This window comes from Artibeus jamaicensis, unplaced genomic scaffold, assembly GCF_021234435.1.
Source record: "Artibeus jamaicensis isolate MK-2021 breed Jamaican fruit bat unplaced genomic scaffold, CSHL_Jam_final contig_464, whole genome shotgun sequence".
NCBI lineage: Eukaryota > Metazoa > Chordata > Mammalia > Chiroptera > Phyllostomidae > Artibeus > Artibeus jamaicensis.
In genome coordinates, this window is record NW_026521842.1 from 14,002,548 (window position 1) to 14,022,816 (window position 20,269).

Genomic DNA, 20,269 nt, shown 5'->3' on the forward strand with positions numbered 1-20,269 from the left:
CGTAAAGAGAGATGAGACTTGGCTTTTGGGAGCTAAGGAAAGAATGGAATGCTAACTCAGAGGGTCTCACTCACTTCCACATGCTCTCTCTGAGGGGATGCGAGCATGCCATGCCCAGAGGAAGCATACAGTTTTGGCTGCAATAACTACCCTCCCGGGTGTTTCATCATTTTTTTTTCTAAAGTAGATTTTCTTTTTAAGATTTTATATTTATTTATCTTTAGAGAAGAAGGGAAGGAGAGAGGGAGAAAAATATCAATGTATAGTTGCCTCTCATGTGTCCCCTGCTGGGAACTGGCCTGCAACTCAGGCAAGTGCCCTGACTGGGAATTAAACCGTGGTTGTTTGGTTCGCAGGCCTGTGCTCAATCTACTGAGCTACACCAGCCAGGGGCTGTTTTGTCATTTCTTGCTAAAGTCTGTCATGGGTATTGCCAATGCTCCCAGCCTTTTTGGTTCTTGTGTTCTTTTTTGACTAGATGGTTACATTCTTCTAATCCAGCATATAGTGTGAGTACTGCCTTTGGTATCCTATTGTCAGAGAGCTAAGTTCCATGCTCACTGGATCTGTGGTTTATCTCCTCTTCTGTCAGGTGTCGGAAATGGCTGTCTCCGAACTTCCCGGTAACCCCAATGCTGTCTGGACAGTGCGCCGGCACATTGAAGGTAAGGAACCCTTTCCCAACAGTCAAAAGGAGGGTCTGGGTGCCATTAATAATTGAAGGCTTAAGAGGCCACATTCATAATATTACTATATCATTTCATCTAGCTCCGTATACTAGAAACTTTCTGGCTAGATATGATGTTTTGAGAGGTGCACCCAATCTGGATGCCTTCACCCACTACTTTTTGTACAAATGGGTAATATTTAGTACATACACACTTTGGTATCATTGAGCTTTCATGTGTAATGTTCGTTGACTATTCACCTGTAAGACACTGGTTCCATCTGTGTAAGAGGTATGGTGTGAGGGAAAGTTTTGCTTCATTTTTCTTCAACCATTCTCTTCTACTGTGCTGAAACCACAGTGAAATTGATGGTTATTCTATGTGTGTAGGAGATTTGCTAAAACTCGTTAATTAGTCCTACTTGATGGGTGTAGTTGTGCTTAAGGAAAGTGGAGATGGAACGGAATCAGAATTTTAGAGTGAATGGGAAAGGGGTGGAGGGAAGAGGGGGAGTTGGAGCTCCTGCATGGAAATGGTCACCTCATCCTACGATTATGAAAGCTGTGTGAAAATGCATAGTAGTGTAACAGCAGGAAAGTCTGGTGACAACTGAATTTCAGTCCCTTCGAAACAAAGCTCAGTTCCCATTTTTCCTTTGATTTACTTTGGGCCATAGGTCATTTCTATTCCAAGACCTTATTTTCCTCTTCTTCCCTTAGAAATTTAGGACTGATGAGTAAGATCACCCTGGCCAGCATACAGAGCTTTTCCAAGAAAACAGCTGGACTTATTCCTGATATTTAGATGTTGTCGTGTGGAACAAATTTAAGGGAGCTGGGAAATGTGTAGGAGGGAGACCTCTTTCTAAATACATTTTGGTGTATTTTTGTTTTCAAGTAGGCACAGGAATCAAGTCTGAGTTAAGAAAAAAATACATGAGTTAAGAAAAAAAGAAATGATGAATAGAAAATTATATTAATTTTAGCCGAGAGGATAATTAAATAATTGATTTTGAAAGATTTCCCCACTTCATGTAGTATCATAAAGAAACTGGTGATTGTTGATGTTCACCTTTAGCTTGGTGGCTCTTTGACTTAATGGCTCTTGAAAACATTGCCTAGGCTGTTTGAATTAAAGAGATCCTTTGAGATAAAAACCACTGTGCCTCCCCCCCCTTATTTGTTTGTTTTACTTAAATTGTTTTAAAATAGATTTAGATTTGCAGGAAATCACTGCCATTTTTATTAAGGCAGTAAATCATAGGTCAGCTGTATCATGATAGTTCACCACAGTTATAGAAATTGAAAGCTCTGAATTCCAACCCAGCGCTCACTTGACAGCCTGCAGTGGGAGTCTGTGGTTCTTGCTGGTTTGTTAGGATGAGTTCTGGACTCTCATCTGCAGTCTTCTGAGTGCCCACTGTGTGCACAGAGTAATTAAGAAAGGTCCCTACTTTCAGAGCACTTGCTCTCTAAAGTATACCAGACTGTTGCATGTTTTGATGTGATGAAAGGCACAAGCGTGTTGCCAAGGAGGGAGGGAATGGGCATGTGTTTGAGACGCAGGGAAGGCTTTTTGGACAATGTTTGATAAGTTAGTGATAAGCAGTATGGTGCATGGTGGAACTTACAGCTGAAAAATTTTCTCCTCTAAACACCAAAGACTAGGCAAAGTCTACATACTGATAAATTTTACTTTCTAGAAACCGTAATTTGGGCTATTATCCACAAAAACAGATCAGGTTCTGTCTGTTCATTCTCTTTCCTGATACCCCAAGTTACTCTTGAGTGAACAACCCACATGCTACAGTCTTCCAGGCAATTACTAACCTTGGCTGGTACTTGGTGATGCACACTACCAATACCAAGCCTTTTTTTCTCTTCCACAGGTGGCTGGTGAAGGTGCTGATCACCACAGGTGTGTACTTACTGTTAGGGTCTACCATGGGGTCTTAGAGTTTACCCAGGGAGAGGGATCCACACAAAATTTTGAGGCTTCCCTGATGGCATTTTTCAGAGGGCAACTTTGCAGTTGGATGTCTTTGTGCATTATAATAATGCACATCCATCTGCCTGTATATTAAATGGTCTGAGGCAGGAATCAACTTGTCTTATTTTCCCTTACAGAATATGGAAAATATGACTGATTTGTCTTTAAGATGAAAGAGCCTGTAGCTAGAAACCTTAGCTTCATATTCTCCCTTGAAGGGTTTTTTTTTTTTCTTTTTAAGATTTTATTCTTTTTTAAAAAGAGGGAAAGGGAGAGACATCAATGTGTGGTTGCCTCTCAAGTGTCCCTGCTGGGGACCTGGCCCACAACCCAGGCATGTGTCCTGACTGGCAATCAAATTGGTGACCCTTTGGTTCACCTGCTGGTGCTGAATCCACTAAGCCACACCAGCTAGGTCCCTCTACCTTGGAGTTTTGTGCGTTCCAGGTATACTAACTTAAAGATCGGACCCTAGAGAAAACCCGCACCCCTTTTTTGAGTATAATATGAGGCAAGACAAGCACTGGGTAGTTTGGGTATAAAATGAGAATGATGGCTTAAATCATGTGGATGGTCACTGATTTTGGCATTTTGAGTGGGCTGCTTATTGAGCCTTAGACGCTAAAGATGGGGGAAGAAGAAGAAGGTATCCTTTGTGTTGGGGTGCATCAGCAGTGCTCAGACAGGTAGAAGTCCTATTTAACTGAGCAAAAATGCATTTTCATACCCTAACAAAGTCTTCACTGAGGTATGAACTGATATTTCATATGAATCTCTTGGCCCCCAGGATAAAGGCAATCAGGATATTTATAGTTTGTAGTCATTTGCTTGACTGGAGCTTGATCTTGTTCTGAGCTCCAACTTTTAACCTTTAACCTCCTTAAGACATTAGAGCTACTAATCTGCTGCAGGTCCTCCTTGCCATAAAATAGAAAAGGTATAGGTTATAGTGTGCTTAGTATTCACAGGGTAATGGATATTTTGAGAAAATCTGTGATGTCATGCAGCTTTCAGGTATTAGTCTTTGCTCTACCACTTGTTGAATTGCCCGATTGAAATCCACTGAACAGCTATTTTGTATCTGAGCAGTTGGGTCAAAGGGAAGATAAAGTACCCAGGTAGTCCTCCCTTCCCCCACTCCATTCTCTTGTGTGTAAGTTAAAAGTTGTCTGTCTCTTCTCTGGAAGCCCCCTTTTCCTCATGACCAAAGGAAGAGACCAGGAAATCTTGGCTAGGTAGAACGCTTCTTGGTTGGGGTTTAATTTGCTCTGGCAGAACTTTTAAGGCGTTGGGTTTTAGTAATGAGAACATGGGGAAAGGTATACAATATTCATATAACGTTAAAATTAAGCAATTCCTATACTTACCTGGCAGGGGAGATACCATAATCACGAAGGTGGTTTTCCCAGGAGGAGGCTTATCCATTGCACTCCAGATGTGCTGACCCCTGTGATTTCCCCAAATGTGGGAAACGCAACTGCATAATTTGTGGTAGTGGGGGGGGGGGGGGAAAATTAAGCAATTCCTATTATTTTTACACAGCAGAAGTATCCAGTTCAAAATTGAGAGCTGGCATAAAGCTTCCAAGTCTGGTGTCCTGTGGAGAAGGGCCGTGGTTTTGTTGTGCAGTCTACAGACAGCTGTTCAGGACAGCTGAGTTATGCTTAGACTGAGTGTGAACAGTGCTGTCTTACAGCCCATTTTGTAAGGTGTCCCCACAGCATTTGATACAGGTTTATAACAGTAATCTAAAGTGAGATATTTGCTTGTCCACTGTTAACTCCTTGTGATTTGGAAATTGAATTATTACTCTGGCGTCATTGTATGGCTGTTAGATTACACCCATTGGGAGAGATCTTTGAGCCTTAACCTTTCAGCCACCTCATCAGTACACACATGTATTACTAACAAACCAAACAGTACTTATCTGTGTGTGAAGCAGTCTCATAAATCACATTTGTTTCTATATATCTCTGTTTAAAAGTGCTGATTGCAACCCACCAAATTGATTTTATGTCCTGCTAATGGGTCAGGACACAACTACTATAGGCTACAGCAGTAATACATCTTCTCTGGGTCCTGTCTTTTTAAATAAAGAACACTGATTCTGCTGAACTAATCCAATAATTTTTTAAAAGATTTCATTTATTTTTAGATAGAGAAACATCACTGTGTAGTTATCTACCCAGGTACACCCAGGCATGTGCACTGACTGGGTATCAGACTGGTGACCCTTTGTTTCACAGTCCGGTGCTCTGTCCATTGAGCCAGACCACCCGGGGCTAATCCAGTAACCTTCATTCAGCTGAACCACTTGGAGATTGTTCACAACCCAAACTGTCCTTGATTGTGGGTGGGGTGGATCAGCCTTCAGTCCTGTGGCTCCCACAGAGGCTGGGCTCAGGTAGACAGCTGCTTCTGTTAAGGGTAAGGCAGCCACTCCCTATTTAGTACCTTGTGTACGAGTCATTCTGTCCCTTGTTTACCTTGTGTCTGTAGGGATAGAAGGGGGAATTCGATATAGAAAATTCATGTGTAAAGTAATGTTCCTTTATTTAGTATTTACCAAACTGTATGCCAAACATTGTGTCAGATGTGGAAGACACACAAAAGCTGTTGTTTTATGTTTTAGGATGGCATGTATGGGAAATGGATGGCCTTTAACTGTGGGATCTACAGGAGAAACTTTTGAGTTTGCCTGTATACCTCGGGTCCTCTGACTTCCTTGAGAAACTCATTAGTGTTTGTTTATCCAGTTACATTTAATTAAATAAAAAGCAAATTCTAATATGATTGCTTATGGCTACTGAATAGTTGTATTTTAAATAGTGAAAAACTGCAGAGGTCAAGGACTGACAATATAAACAATATCCCCTCCCTACTTCCTGGTTATCTTGTGTTCTAGAGAGGTCAAGGACTGACAATATAAACAGTTTCCCCTCCCTACTTCCTGGTTTTCTAGTGTACTTATGTCATTTCTATTGGGACATCCGAGGACTCTCAGTTTCCAACCCTAGAATGACTTAGTCTTATGGAGGCTTCAGTAATCTGTTTTGTTTATTACATCTTGTGTTCCCATATAAGCTTCATTTGGAAGAAGCTTGTGATTGGCATCTGGACAAATAAGTTTAGTTTCAATGTATATTAATATTGTACTATTCAAGTTTTCTTCATGACTCTGATTCCCTTGCTTTGTTCTCTTGCATTTTTCCAGCTAATAACTCAAGAAAATACTAGTTTCCAGAGGCATTTGATGTGGGCATATCTACTCAATGTATTTAGGCATTTAAAGAAACAAAGTATATTTGTAGGCGCCTGTGACCCTTATTTACCTTTTGGACCATCCCCTGCTGCTTGTCACATGACTGTGATGACCACACATAGAAGTGCTTTGGAAGGTTTCTGAAGAGAAAACTTAGTGTGTCTCATTTGGCTTTGTAACTAGTGACTTACTAGCTAACCAACTCCTTTCTTTTTACTTTTTCAGATGAGTTTGATGCCTACATCATTGTGTCTTTCGTGAACGCCACACTGGTGCTGTCTATCGGAGAGACTGTGGAGGAAGTGACTGACTCCGGGTTCCTGGGCACCACTCCAACCTTGTCCTGCTCCTTGTTAGGAGATGATGCCTTGGTGCAGGTGAGGATTCTCAGAGCTGCTTACCTACTCAACTTAGTTCTTTCTTTGCCCTCATTTTGTAGGCTTCTGTGTTCACTTTAATGAGCTTTGAACTTCTTTAACGATGACTTTTCCTGGGGCCTGGCAACTCTTTTGTCATTGACCCAACTAGTGCCTCAAATGCAGTGGCTCCAGATCTGACAGTGACTGACAGATCTGATAAGTGTGAGGATCAGTGCAATGTGTCAGATTGCTAAAGGCAGGTTTCCTTGTGTTACTGTAGGTGTATCCTGATGGCATTCGGCACATACGAGCAGACAAGAGAGTCAATGAATGGAAGACCCCTGGAAAGAAAACAATTGTGAAATGTGCAGTGAACCAGCGACAAGTAGTGATTGCCCTGACAGGAGGAGAGCTGGTCTATTTTGAGATGGACCCTGTATGTTATTCTGTCATTTACTATGGGACTTGTGTCGGGTCCAGAGGTCAAGAGGGAAGCTACAGTCCAGCTATCTAGATTGTATTCACAAGAAAGGGAGTTGAGGAGGGAAAGTGTCCGCAAGCCAGTTTGAAACTTGATTGGGGGGAGTAGGAGGTAGGTTAGTTAATGTCTTCATTCTAATCGGAGTTATGAAATCCCATTTTATCAATGAAATGAAACACTTGCATCTCCTGCCCTTCGCACTCTACTTTCCCACCAAATATTTGCCATAGGATTAATTTCTGAAATCTGAATTCATTTTATAAATTTTCTAACGCTTTTTTACATGGAAGATGTTGGAAGATGCTCTCGGGAGGTTTGAGGGTACAGCTGGTTTAGAGTCTGACTGTACCTGTGATTGAGATTTCTTTGTTTTTAACTTCTGTATTTGAATTCTCTCTCACCCAAAGTATTCCCGTGAACAGGTAAAGTTTTATATATTTTCATTTCCTGAGAGCTAATTTGGCTTAGAAATTTTGTGGCACATTGTACTCATCAGAGTTCTCTTGTGATCAATAATTTTGCTTCCCATTAGCCTGTAGAGAATCTCAAGTAGAGAAATTCTTGGCCATTGATTATAGTAAGAGGAGTGAGAGGAAGCAAAAAGGAACTTAAAAGTCCTCCTTTTCCTGGGCCCATGGTTTGGATGTGAGTTAGAGTGGTTTGTGACCTCTCTCATCTTTGCTCCCGTAGTCAGGACAGCTGAACGAGTACACAGAGCGGAAGGAGATGTCAGCAGATGTGGTGTGCATGAGTCTGGCCAATGTGCCTCCTGGAGAGCAGCGGTCTCGCTTCCTGGCTGTGGGACTGGTAGACAACACTGTCAGAATCATCTCCCTGGACCCCTCAGTGAGTGTCGCCCTCCACTTCAAAGATCTTCCTGTTAGAACTTGAGTACTTGGCCCACTTCTGATGTCTGTCTCAGAGATCAGCTGGGCTGGGCCCTGAAATCTACACCTGTTGCTTCTGGATATTGTAGCAGCACATTTCAGGAGTCTTTGCAGTGCTTTAGAGATGCTGGTCTGAGACTTCCAAACACTTCATTGGCTTAAGCCTTGATTCTCTCTGATAGTTTTTTTAAAAAAATCCCAAGGCTGTCTTTGTAGGAAAGGACGTGGACTGGCTCCAGGGCCTTAGATGACTTTTAGGGAGGAAGTACCCTTCGCTTATATGCTTTATCCCATTATCCACTTTGACAAAAAAAAAAGAAAGAAAGAAAGAAATCATGATCCTCTGCAGAGCTTATTTTTAGATTCAGTTTAGCTAGTAATCCACTACTCATTTAGAATTTACTTCTCAGGTTTTCTCTGTGCACAAGAAAGTTGTTCTTTACTCCTAGAATTAGATTTCTCTGGGTAGGTTTTCTCCCCAAATTAGGCATTTCTTACCTTTTATTCTTTTCTTTTTTCTCCCTTAGGACTGTTTGCAGCCTCTGAGTATGCAGGCTCTTCCAGCCCAGCCTGAGTCCTTGTGTATTGTGGAAATGGGTGGGACCGAGAAGCAGGATGAGCTGGGTGAGAGGGGCTCTATTGGCTTCCTGTACCTGAATATTGGGCTGCAGGTAAGAAATCCACATAGGCACATTATTGGTGTCAGGTCTTTAGGTAAGAGTCTTTGATAAAGATGGACTGCTTTCACAACTCTGGGTTAGGACTAGGTGAAGTCCTCAACAGTTACCTTAGTTCCTACAATATACAGCTTTGGAAACTAATAACTAATAACCTCGCAGTGCCTAACGGGCTCCATTAACAATCAAGGACCCCTCGTGTCCTCTGTCATCTGAGCAGCTGGGCTCTTTGTGGCAGGAAAAGTAGGAACTTAAGGATCAGGTAGTATCAGGGTTTTTGACTATATACATTTTATTTTCTTTAATGATTATCTACTCAAAACACATAATCTAGCCCAGGTAATTTTTGCTTTTTAACTTTACTTTCTGATTTAGAAATTGTCAGTAATTGCCCTGGCTAGCATAGCTCAGTGGATGGAGCGCGGGCCTGCAAACCAAAGGATTGCAGTTTGATACCCAGTCAGGGCACATGCCTGGGTTGCAGGCCAGTTCCCAGTAGGGGATGCACGAGAGGCAACCATACATTGATATTTCTCTCCCTCTCTCCTTTCCTTCCCCTCTAAAGATAAATAAATAAATAAAATCTTTTTAAAAAATTGTCAAAATGGCATAAAGTTAGAAAAACCAATGTAATTAGTCTCTAATACTCATCACCAGTTTTAGCAGTTACCAACTTTAGCTCTTGTTTTATCTATCCCCCCTCTTTCTCCTGAAGTATTGAAAGCAAATCCAACAATAATTTTTTAATGTCATCTGTTGCGTTGTCCTTATTCCAATTTTTTTGACCCCCAAAATGTCTTTATATTTGATTCTGCTTAGGATCTACTAAAGATGTGTAACGTTTGCATCCGCTGATGTATATTTTTGTTTCCTTTAATAACTGCCCCATTCTCATTTTTGTTTTATTTTAAATATTTTATTTATTTTTAGAGAAAGGGGAAGGGAAGAAGAAAGAGAGGGAGAGAAACATCAGTGTGTGGTTGCCTCTCCTGCACCCCCATCTGGGGACCCAGCCTGAAATCCAGGCATGTGCCCCGACTGGGAATTGAACTGGTGACCTTTTGGTTCTCAGGCCAGCACTCAATTCACTGAGCCCCACCAGCCAGGTTTAGAGACCACTTTTAACCATGCATGTGTTTTATTTTTTAAATTTTGTTTATTTATAAAAGAGTTTAAATTTTTTTTTAGAGGGGGGAAGTTAGGAAGAAAGAGAGGGAGAGAAACATTGATTAATTGCCTCCTGTAAGTGCCCTGAACAGGGACCAAACCCACAACCCAGGCATGTGCCTTAACCAGGAATTGAACTGGTGACATTTCACTTTGTGGGACAATGCTCCAAGCAACTGAGCCATACCCATTAGGGCAGAATTTAACATACATGGTAAAAAGAGGGAAAAAAATTAAAGATATACAATGAAAAATATGTATGCTTTTTCACTTAGTGTATACTCAGTAACAGAGTGAGTGATTTAGTGAGAGAAGGAATGCATGACTGGCTGATTATTAGGATATTCTTTAAACCAAGTCATTTTCCTCTATCTGTACTTTGTATTTAAAGTGGCCAAGAGAACTTGCACCATGGGTAGATTTAACCCATGCCTCTTCTTCTTTAGAATGGTGTACTGCTGAGAACTGTCCTGGACCCTGTCACTGGGGACCTGTCTGACACTCGCACTAGGTACCTGGGGTCCCGTCCTGTGAAACTCTTTCGTGTTCGGATGCAAGGCCAGGAGGCAGTAAGTAATGAAAAGGGGCAGGCAGCATGTTTGGTTGTTAGTGATAGCAGATAAGGTGAATCCTCTTGGTGTAAGCTTTATTTTTATTTCACTAGTACGTAGTTAGTTCGACATTAGCTCTGCCTTGGTTGTTTTATTTCATTCAGTGTTAGAAGTTTTGCGTCCCTTAATATCCAGAGTTTCTTAACTGGGGTTCCATAGCACTCTTACGATTTGGTTATAGGTAAGTTGGGGTATTGATTCCTTCAGTCCTCAGGCTGGATAAATGGAGCAGCCTGAGAGTGGCTAGTTGAATACCTCCCATCCAGGGCAGTCTTGTATCAATGTCATTGTTTTAATATGTAATAAGGAAAGGATCTTTATGACTAAGAATGTTAGTGTTTCTGGGTACTCTGCTAGTTCTTTACTTGTTCCTGCATTTAGTCCTTGCAACACTCTAGCCTTGTGATAGTATTCCCTTTTTTTTACCTTTTTTTTAAATTTATTTTTTAAATTGATTATGCTGTTATAGTTGTTCTATTCCCCCCTTCATTCCCCTCCACCCTGCCCCCCCATCCCCACCATTACCCCCCTTTAGTTTATGTCCATGTGTCTCAAGTCCTTTAGGTTCTATATTTCCCATGCTATTCTTGCCCCCCCCATCTATTTTCTATCTACTGTCTATGCTACTTATTTTCTGTACCTTCTCTCCCCATCTCCTCCTCCCACTCCCCTGTTGCTAACCCTCCTTGAGATCTTCATTTCTATATTTCCACTCCTGATCTAGCTGTTCTTTTAGTTTGCTTTCGTTTTAGGTGTGGATGTTAATAACTGTGAGCTTGTTGTTCTTTCACTGTTCATGTTTCTTTAACTTCTTTTTCTTCGATAAGTCCCTTTAACATTTCATATAATAAGGGCTTGGTGATGATGAACTCCTTGAATTTGATCTTATCTGAGAAGCACCTTATCTGTCCTTCCATTCTAAATGAAAGTTTTGCTGGATAGAGCAATCTTGGTTGTAGGTCTTTAGATTTCATGACTTGGAATATTTCTTTCCAGCCCCTTCTTGCCTGTAAGGTCTCTTTTGAGAAATCTGCTGACAGTCTGATGGGGACTCCTTTGTAGGTGATTGTCCCCTTAGCTCTTGCTGCTTCTAGGATTCTCTCCTTCATTTTAATCTTGGCTAATGTAATTATGATGTGCCTTGGTGTGTTTCTTCTTGAGTCCAACTTTTTTGGTACTCTCTGGGCTTCTTGGATTTCTTGGAAGTCTATTTCCTTTGCCAGATTGGGGAAATTTTCTTTTATTATTTGTTCAAATAATTTTTCCACTGGTGGTTGTGTCTTTCCCCCTTCTGGTACCCCTATAATTCGGATATTGGAGCGTTTAAAGATGTCCTGGAGGTTCCTAAGACTCTCCTCATTTCTTTGAATTCTTGCTCCTTGACTCTTTTCTGTTTGGCCATTATTTGCTTTCTTCTGGTCCACTTCATTGATTTGAGTCCCAGTTTCCTTTTCATCTCTATGGGTTTCCTGTGGAATTCCATTCATTTCCCTTAATTTAGCCTTCATATGTTTCTCTAATTTGTGGCTATAATCAACCAGATCCGTGAGGAACCTGATGACCAGTGTTTTAAACTGTGCGTCTGAGAGTTTTGCTATTTCTTCGTTGCTTAGATTTATCTCTGGGGCTTTGAGGTCTTCCTGCGACATTTTTGGTCTGTTCTGGCCCTTTAAATGTGAGAAGCGGCGCCTTGGACTCCCAGGTCGCTGGGTTGTGACGCTGTATGTGGGGGCGTGGTCAGAGCGGGGAAATGGCGGCGCCCTCTACTGCCACTTGCCACAGGGACCGCCGGCCCCGGTCCAACCACCCACTCCCTCGCCTGTCCGCTCGCCCGCAGGTAGGCAACCGCAGTCAACACGCAGCACCGCCTCCCCACTGTCTCCTCAGCAGTCACTCACCCAGTGGGTTGCTCGGTCGCTCACTAGGTCCAATCCTGGGTTTGGAACCCATGCGTCTGGATTCGCGCGTCTGGATTCCGTGCCTGGGTCTGTCCAACCGGAGTCCTCCTGTGCAACCCCTCACGAAATGCCGGTTTCACCCCTTACCGGTCGGGCTGAAGAATTTGTTGTTAACGGACTTCTGAAAAGTTCAATTTTCCGTGTTCTGGTTGTGTTTTCTGATGCTAATATTTAGTTGTCCCTAAACTTGGTTGTGTGAGAAGGCACGGCACATCCACCTATACCTCCATCTTGGCGGAAGTCCATCAGTATTCCCATTTTGCACACCTGGAAATAGGCTCAGAGAGATTGAGTGCTTACACACTTCGAGCAAATAGCAAGCCATACTGCCTCTTCTGTAGGCTTTTTGTTCTGTAGGTAACCTTTTAGGTTTCTAGAATTTATTGGGATATTCTGCAGTCTGAAATTTGGGGGTAGGGTGTTTACTTAGCATACTATAGTTGCGTTTTTCCCAAGCTTATTGGATGTGTTTTTTTCTTTCCTTAGGTGTTGGCCATGTCAAGCCGCTCATGGTTGAGTTATTCTTACCAATCTCGTTTCCATCTCACCCCCCTGTCTTATGAGACCCTGGAATTTGCATCTGGCTTTGCCTCCGAACAGTGTCCTGAGGGCATTGTGGCCATCTCCACCAACACTCTGAGGTGAGAGAGTCCCACAGTTGAAGCCCAGTAGGAAGCCTTCTGCCAAGGCTTGGACTTTGCCGGAGTGTTGGAAGAAGTTATAAAGATATGGCAAAGAGCCGGCTAATGTGTTGCAATTGAAACCTTTATTTTGGCTCAGGGTTTAAGTACCTGGTAGCCAAGTTTCGATGTTTGGTGTTTTAGCTTCTGATTAGATTTTTAGGGCCAAGTTTTAAAAGTTAACAGTACAGTTAAGTATTCTTGAGATTTAAGAGGGGTTTTTGGTGTTCTTTTTAAGATTTTATTTATTTACTTTTAAGAGGGAGGGGCAGGGAGAAAGAGAGGGAAACATCAGTGTTCAAGAAATACATCAATCAGTTGCCTCTCTCATGCCCCCAACTGGGGACCTGGCCCACAACCCAGGTTTGTGCCCTGACTGGGGAATCAGACTGGCGACCTTTTGGTTTGCTGAGCCACACCAGCCAAGGTGTGATTTAAGGTTCTTGTTTTCTAGTGCAATGCCACTGGATTAGCTCTGGAGCATGATCACTTAACCTTTTCTCACTCTGTCTTGTCATTTGCAGTGTTACATCTTATATTTCAACTCAATATAAATGGCTGAGGCCTTTTTTTGCAAATTGACAGACTACAATTTATACCAGTGATGTTGAAGTGAGCACTGTTTATATTGCAAGCTGGAAAATAACCTGTTTAGTTTGGCTTTCTCAAGTTTTGGGTGGGGGGGTTGTTTTGTTTATTTGAACTTTTAATGCCCCACCCATATTGTTGATGTCCTGGTTATAACTATTGGCTGTTCACCATGGATTCATGGATTTAATAAAGCTTAGGTGATGTTTGTTCAGGAAGTCATTTACTTTACTTTATGAAAACCATCAGCACAAATACCACATATCTTCAGGTAATTGCAGTGCTTCACAATAATGTTGAAATTGATGCTCTTTATTTTAGGGTTTAGTAGTCATAAAGAAGAAATTTTTTAAGTTGTCTCTCTCACATTATCACTGGAGTGAAAAAATTTTTCCTTTGAGGATTCTGATGTGGGTTTCACTTGAAAACTGGGATTGTCATGAAACATAGTGGTGGGCTACTGCCAAAGTGGAGAGCCCTTCCCTGTCTTTGTCTCCTGTGCAGAATCTTACAGATTAAGTCTGTTGTTTCATGTTACCTAATGCCAACATTAGCGTTTTAGGGATTGAAATGTTTGCTGTTACCATTCATGGACCACTTGAACACCAGATTCCAGGTTCTGAGTGAGTGACCTATTAACTCCCTTTCTTTTTGACATAGGATTTTGGCGTTGGAGAAGCTAGGTGCTGTCTTTAATCAAGTAGCCTTCCCACTGCAGTACACACCCAGGAAATTTGTCATTCACCCCGAGAGTAACAACCTTATCATCATTGAGACCGACCACAATGCCTACACTGAGGCCACAAAAGCTCAGAGGAAGCAGCAGATGGCAGAGGTAATGAGACTGACCTTCGGGGTTTGATAAAAAGGTGTCAGTGTGAAATTGTGTTGAAAGTTTAAACACTTGTAATTACTGTTATGCATTAATGTAAAGATCCAGGCTTTTGGGGGTCCTTCTGACAGAGCCATTTACCAAAGTCCTTGGTTTTAGAGGTTTTCTCATGACTTGGGACTAATACACTGACTGACATGGGTTATTCATTATTTGGCCCCCTCTCTGGCACAGAGTTCTTCAGTCCTTGAGCTACCAAAAGAGTCTGTGATGTGTGTCCAGGATTGCATCTGGGCCCAAAGGAGATAGCTTTCATATTCCCCACCACACTGGCTTCTTCCAGAGTCATTTCCAAGCAAAGGACAGGAATCCCCAACCATGTCAGACTGTCTGGTCTGGAAGAGAGGAGGCAGGTAGACTTAGCAAGATGGGTTAGATAGAAAAATGGCGTTTTCATTTTTATGTTTCTCAGAGCACTGTTCAGCTGTCCCCCACAGCTGATATCAGGTGGGGTTTTGTTGTTGTTTTGATTTAGGAAATGGTGGAAGCAGCCGGGGAGGATGAGCGGGAGCTAGCTGCAGAGATGGCAGCAGCTTTTCTCAACGAAAACCTTCCTGAGTCCATTTTTGGAGCTCCCAAGGCTGGCAATGGGCAGTGGGCCTCTGTGATCCGAGTGATGAATCCTATTCAGGGTAACACATTGGACCTTGTCCAGCTGGAACAGAATGAGGCTGCTTTTAGGTAAGCAGTCCAGAACATCCGGGGTCTGCGAGGCTGGAACAGGAATTCTCAGGGCTGTGACTAATGTCTAACTACTTTTTCTTTATGCAGTGTGGCCGTGTGCAGGTTCTCCAACACTGGTGATGATTGGTATGTGCTGGTGGGCGTGGCCAAAGACCTGATCCTGAACCCTCGATCTGTAGCAGGGGGCTTTGTTTATACCTATAAGCTTGTGAACAATGGGGAAAAACTGGAGTTTTTGCACAAGGTACGAATCAGCCAGTGGTTCTACTGAATCTTAGATCCTATTAGACTCTTTCATTTTTGCTTAAGTTGTGGGTCAGGTCTTTTGTCGACTATTTTGGGAGCCAAGTCACTGATTGTGATCCATCTCTTGGTAGCACATGGAAAATGCTGCCCTGGCTCTCACTGTCCAGTGAGGCTTGGCTGCCTGTGACTCAGTCCCACAGTGAGCCTGTGTTCTAACCACCCACAATGGGGAAGTAGGTGCTCACTGAATTGGCTACTTGTTTACTAGTCTTACTAAGCAGGCAGCTATTTGTGGTCAAAATTCAGCAGTTTAGAGTTACTGTTCTCTGGAGAGTTACTGTTTAACGGTTACAGAGTTTCCCTTCGGAAAGGGAAAAATGTTCCGGAGTTGGATGGTGGTGATGGTTGCATTGTGAATGTACTTAATGTCACTGCATTGCATACTTCAGAATGGTTAAAATGGTAAATTTTATGTTACATACATTTTACCACAATTTTAAAACTCAAGAAAAAGAATTCCTGTTATTTCTACAGTGACAGTACATGAATGTGGCTCCTCTTCTAATCCTCCCACAAGGAGAACGCTATCTATCTATTTATAAAGGCTTTATTTATTTTTAGAGTGAGGGGAAGGGAGGGAAGAAGAGAGGGTGAGGAACATTGATGTGCTAGAGAAACATCAGTTGGCCACCTCTTGCATGCCCCCAGCCAGGGACCTGCCTCTAATGTGTGTGCCCTGAACGGAGTCAACCAGCAACCTTTTGTTTGTGGGACAATGCCCAGCCCACTGAGCCACACCAGTCAGGGCGGGAGAATGTGTTTTAGGAAATAAGATGTCACTAGCTCTCCTTTCCTGTTCCTCACAATCTGCAGTTACTTCTCATACTGAGGCTTCACTATTAGTTAATGGTGCCTGTTGAATTAGCACAGGCTCTGAGTCAGAGTTCATGGAGCACCACAAGTTAAAAGAAAACTTGTGGTGTTGATCCACTGGGCTGGGTGAAATGTGGCACATGGGATCTGTTTACCCAGACATCCTGTTTCATAGAAAGTGTTGTATGTGCAGTTTATTTCCCTGATGAGCAAAAGGTGATCTGTCTGTCTTCCTGACAGATGCCTGTGGAAGGCATTTTGGGTGGAGGAGGTGGGGCTAACAGGTTGTAATTGCTGCATTACCTGCTTTTCCTCTCACAGACTCCGGTGGAAGAGGTCCCTGCTGCGATTGCCCCATTCCAGGGTAGGGTGTTGATCGGTGTGGGGAAGCTTCTTCGGGTCTATGACCTGGGAAAGAAGAAGTTACTCCGAAAATGTGAGAACAAGGTAAATATAGTAGAGAGCCCCAGATATAGTGGCTCTCTACCTAGTGAGGAAGGGGGAGGCAATGGCAAGGTTGCAGGCTGTTACTGTTAAAATCAGGTCTTCATTAGGACCTTGACGTAATCATCCAATTCCACTTCAGAGTTAGGCCCTTGAGACTTGAATGAATAGATGGGTTTCTTGACTTCTTCAGACTAAGACCAGATTTATGTCCTGCTTGCTTCTATAAGGAATTTGTGAGACTTAGGCATGTACTTCCTGTATAGGCATACCTTGTTTTATGGCTTTTTGCATGTATTGCATGTTTTACAAATTGAAGGTTTGTAGTAACCCTGTGTTGAGCAAGTTTGTCCATGCCATTTGTCCAAGAGCATGTACTTACTTTGTGTCTCTGTCACATTTTGGTGATTCTTGCGATACTTCCGACTTTTTCATTATTGTTCTATTACCTCTGATAATCTGTGGTAAGTGAGCTCTGATGTTACTACTGTAATTGTTCAAGGGTCCCGTGAACCACGTCCATAGAAGACAGCCAACTTAATTGACACATTTGTGTTCTGACCACGCCCCTCACTGGCCATTCCCCTGTATGTCTCCTTTTCATTGGGCTTCCCTATTACCTGAGACAAAAAATATTGAAATTAGGCCAGTTCATAAACCTACAATAGCCACTTAAAATGTTCAGGTGAAAGTAAGGGTCACACGTCTCAATTTAAATAAAAAGGTAGCAATGATTAAGCTTAGTAAGGAAGGCATGTTGAAAACCAAGATGGATTAAAAGCTAGGCCCCTTGTGCCAGACATTTACATTGTAAATACAAAGGAAGAGTTCTTCAAGGAAATTCACATTGCTGCTCCAGTGAACAAATGATAAGAAAGCAAAGCAGCCTTATTGCTGATAAGGAGAAAGTTTTAGTGATCTGGGTAGAAGGTCAAACCAGCCGTAATCTTCCCATAAGCCAAAGCCTAATCTAGAGCAAGGCCCTAGCTCTTCAGTTATGTGAAGGATGAGAGGGGTAAGGAAGCTGCAGAAGAAAAAACTGAGGCTGGCACAGGTTGGTTCATGAAGTTTAAGGGAAGAAGTCATCTCTATAACAAAAACTGATGGAGAAACTAGAGCAAGTTATCAAGAAGATCTAGCTAAGATGATTATTGACGGTGGCTACACAACAGATTTTCAGTGTAGGTGAAACAGCCTTATCCTGGAAGAAGATGCCAGCTAAGACTCTCAGAGCTAGATAGAAGTCAGTGCCTGCGGCAGGCCAGGCGGGGGGTTGGTTGGAGGATAAGCCGCTGGCCCGGGCCAAGAATTATTTGAAATTGCTCTGCCTCTTTGTAAATGGGACCAAAAAAGCCTGGACGGCAACACATCCGTTTATAATATGGTTTACTAAACATTTTAAGCCTACCTTGAGACCTACTCCTCAGAAAAGAACATTTCTTTCAAAATATTAACCCTTCATTGACCCAAGAGCCCTGATGGAAGATGAGATTAATGTTTTCGTGCTCGCTAATACAGCGTCCACTCTGCAGCCCTTGGTTCAAGGAGTAGTTTCAGCTTTCACATCTTAAAAATTTTTTTTTAAATTTCAAGTGGTATTATTTAAGAGATAGATTTTGTAAGGCTATTATTGCCATAGGAAGTGATTTCTCTGGTAATCTGGGCAAAGTCAATTAAAAACCTCTTGAAAGGATTCACCATTATAGAAACTAGAGCAAGTTATCAAGATGCCAGTATAGATGCCAGTAAGAACATTTGTTACTCATGGGAAGAGGTCAGAATAGCAACGTTAACGGGATTTTAAGAGAAATGGATTTCAGCTCTTACGGATGACTTTCAGGTGGTTACGATTTCAGTGGAGGAAGTAACTACAGATGTAGACGTAACAAAAGGGTTAGAAATGGAGCCTGAAGACGGGAATGAATTGCTGGAATCTCACAGTAAAACTTTAACAGATGAGGAGTCACTTCTTTATGAATAAGCAAAGAAGGTGGTTTTTTCCTATGGACTCTAGTCTTGGTGAAGATGCTGTGAAATAAGGGACTGATAATATTGCATGGACTTAGTTGTTAAAACAATGTCAGGGTTTGAGAAGATCGACGCCAATTTCTGAAGAAGTTCTTTGGGCAAAATGCTGTCTAACAGTATCTCGTGCTACAGAGAAATGGTTCGTGAAAAGAGTTGATCAGTGTGGCAGACTTCTTTGTCTTAGTTTAAGACCCGCCACGGCCACCCCAGCCCTCAGCAGACACCACCCTGGTCAGTCAGCAGCCATCCACGCACAGCGAGGCCAGGCCCTCCACCAACAAAAAGATTATTGCCGGCTAAAGGCTCAGGTGGTTAGCAGATTTTTGTAATAAATATGTTTAAATCAAGGTATATACATTGCTTTTTAGACATAGTGCTGTTGCGCACTTAATAGACTATAGCATGTAGTGTAAATAACTTTTACTGGTAGAAATTGTTGTCACTCTGTGATACTGTATTAAAACCATTTAGCTCTTCCCCATTTTTTTAGGAATTTGTTGATGACTACTGTTCTTTGCTCTGTGCTGTCTTACAGACTATTTATGTTGCACTCAGGGAAAGCTGGAGTTTCTCTGGGTTCTGAACCTCAAGGTCACATCCATGTTGTCCTTGTTTTTCCAGCATATAGCCAATTACATCTCTGGGATCCAGACTATCGGGCACAGGGTAATAGTGTCTGACGTCCAGGAAAGTTTCATCTGGGTTCGCTACAAGCGTAATGAGAACCAACTCATCATCTTTGCCGATGACACCTACCCCCGGTGGGTCACCACAGCTAGCCTTCTTGATTATGACACTGTGGCTGGGGCAGACAAGTTTGGCAACATTTGTGTGGTGAGTTGATATTTACTTGCATTGTAGTTAAGTGTATGAAAGCTGCCTCAGTTTGTGGTAAACTGAGGTAAAGCCAAGGACCCAGGACTCTGATTTCTAATATGGAAAGTAAAAATGGGTATAGCATTCAGTCCTACTAAGGCTCGCTCTAAAAAGAAAACTTTGTGTTCTCTAAGATTTATCGGGTTTTTAGATTTTTCTCCCTTTTTTTTTTTACCTCCCTCCTCCCCATGGGACATAATTTAATAATAGGCTTGGCTTGAGCTAATGTCTAATATTTGTTTTCACATTAGGATCCGTATGACTTCTCTTGTTTGTATTCTGTGGTCTTTGTTTTTGCTCTTGCTATGTTAGACCCTTGGTCTTGGGTTGATTGTCTTGAGTTCCTCACTCCTCAGACACCAGAACAGGTATAGGGACTTGGGCTCAGGCCTCTGCCAAAGGTGATGCCCCTAGGCTTATTTGCAAGGACCTGGGGCAGACATGTTGCTTGGTGTTTCAGGTGAGTGGGCGCAGGACCTCGCCCAGTGATTGGTCACTTTCTTGTAGGTGAGGCTCCCCCCTAACACCAATGATGAAGTGGATGAGGATCCCACGGGAAACAAAGCTCTGTGGGACCGGGGCTTGCTCAATGGGGCTTCTCAGAAGGTAAGATTCAGAAGGGGGAAACCTGTTTTAATGAATTATCCACATTGCATGTGACTATGCTGTGCTCTTGTGCATACCCATTATCTCATTTTTGTGACTCTGTAGGATAGAAATTTTTACTGAGACATTTTCACAGCATAAAATCTCCTTGGAGAATAGTGAGTTCCTTGACAAAAGATGGTTGCACGGGTTGATTCTCGATATTAACCAGTTCTTTGAGGTGCCCTGGGCCTTGCTCTTTTTCTTTGGGAGTGTACTTCTATTGTAGAGCGTCTCTGGACTTCCAAGGAGAT

General features: G+C 42.4%; 1 protein-coding gene and 1 non-coding gene across 4 annotated transcripts in view; both read left to right on the plus strand.

The window, feature by feature from the left end:
- The window catches only part of SF3B3 (splicing factor 3b subunit 3), a 49,444-nt gene that overhangs the window by 24,498 nt on the left and 4,677 nt on the right, over positions 1-20,269 (plus strand). For all 3 annotated transcript variants that reach the window (XM_037154169.2, XM_037154168.2, XM_037154166.2), the window contains 13 exons: positions 593-665; positions 6,145-6,296; positions 6,559-6,714; positions 7,450-7,605; positions 8,174-8,317; positions 9,937-10,059; positions 12,546-12,700; positions 13,988-14,162; positions 14,695-14,900; positions 14,991-15,147; positions 16,344-16,469; positions 19,116-19,328; positions 19,878-19,976. In XM_037154169.2, the coding sequence (XP_037010064.2) occupies positions 593-665; positions 6,145-6,296; positions 6,559-6,714; positions 7,450-7,605; positions 8,174-8,317; positions 9,937-10,059; positions 12,546-12,700; positions 13,988-14,162; positions 14,695-14,900; positions 14,991-15,147; positions 16,344-16,469; positions 19,116-19,328; positions 19,878-19,976 (1,935 nt within the window). The remainder of the gene's footprint in view (positions 1-592; positions 666-6,144; positions 6,297-6,558; positions 6,715-7,449; positions 7,606-8,173; positions 8,318-9,936; positions 10,060-12,545; positions 12,701-13,987; positions 14,163-14,694; positions 14,901-14,990; positions 15,148-16,343; positions 16,470-19,115; positions 19,329-19,877; positions 19,977-20,269) is intronic.
- LOC119055883 (U1 spliceosomal RNA) lies at positions 4,017-4,186 on the plus strand. Its single transcript, XR_005083771.2, has one exon. It is a non-coding gene; the product is annotated as a U1 spliceosomal RNA (small nuclear RNA).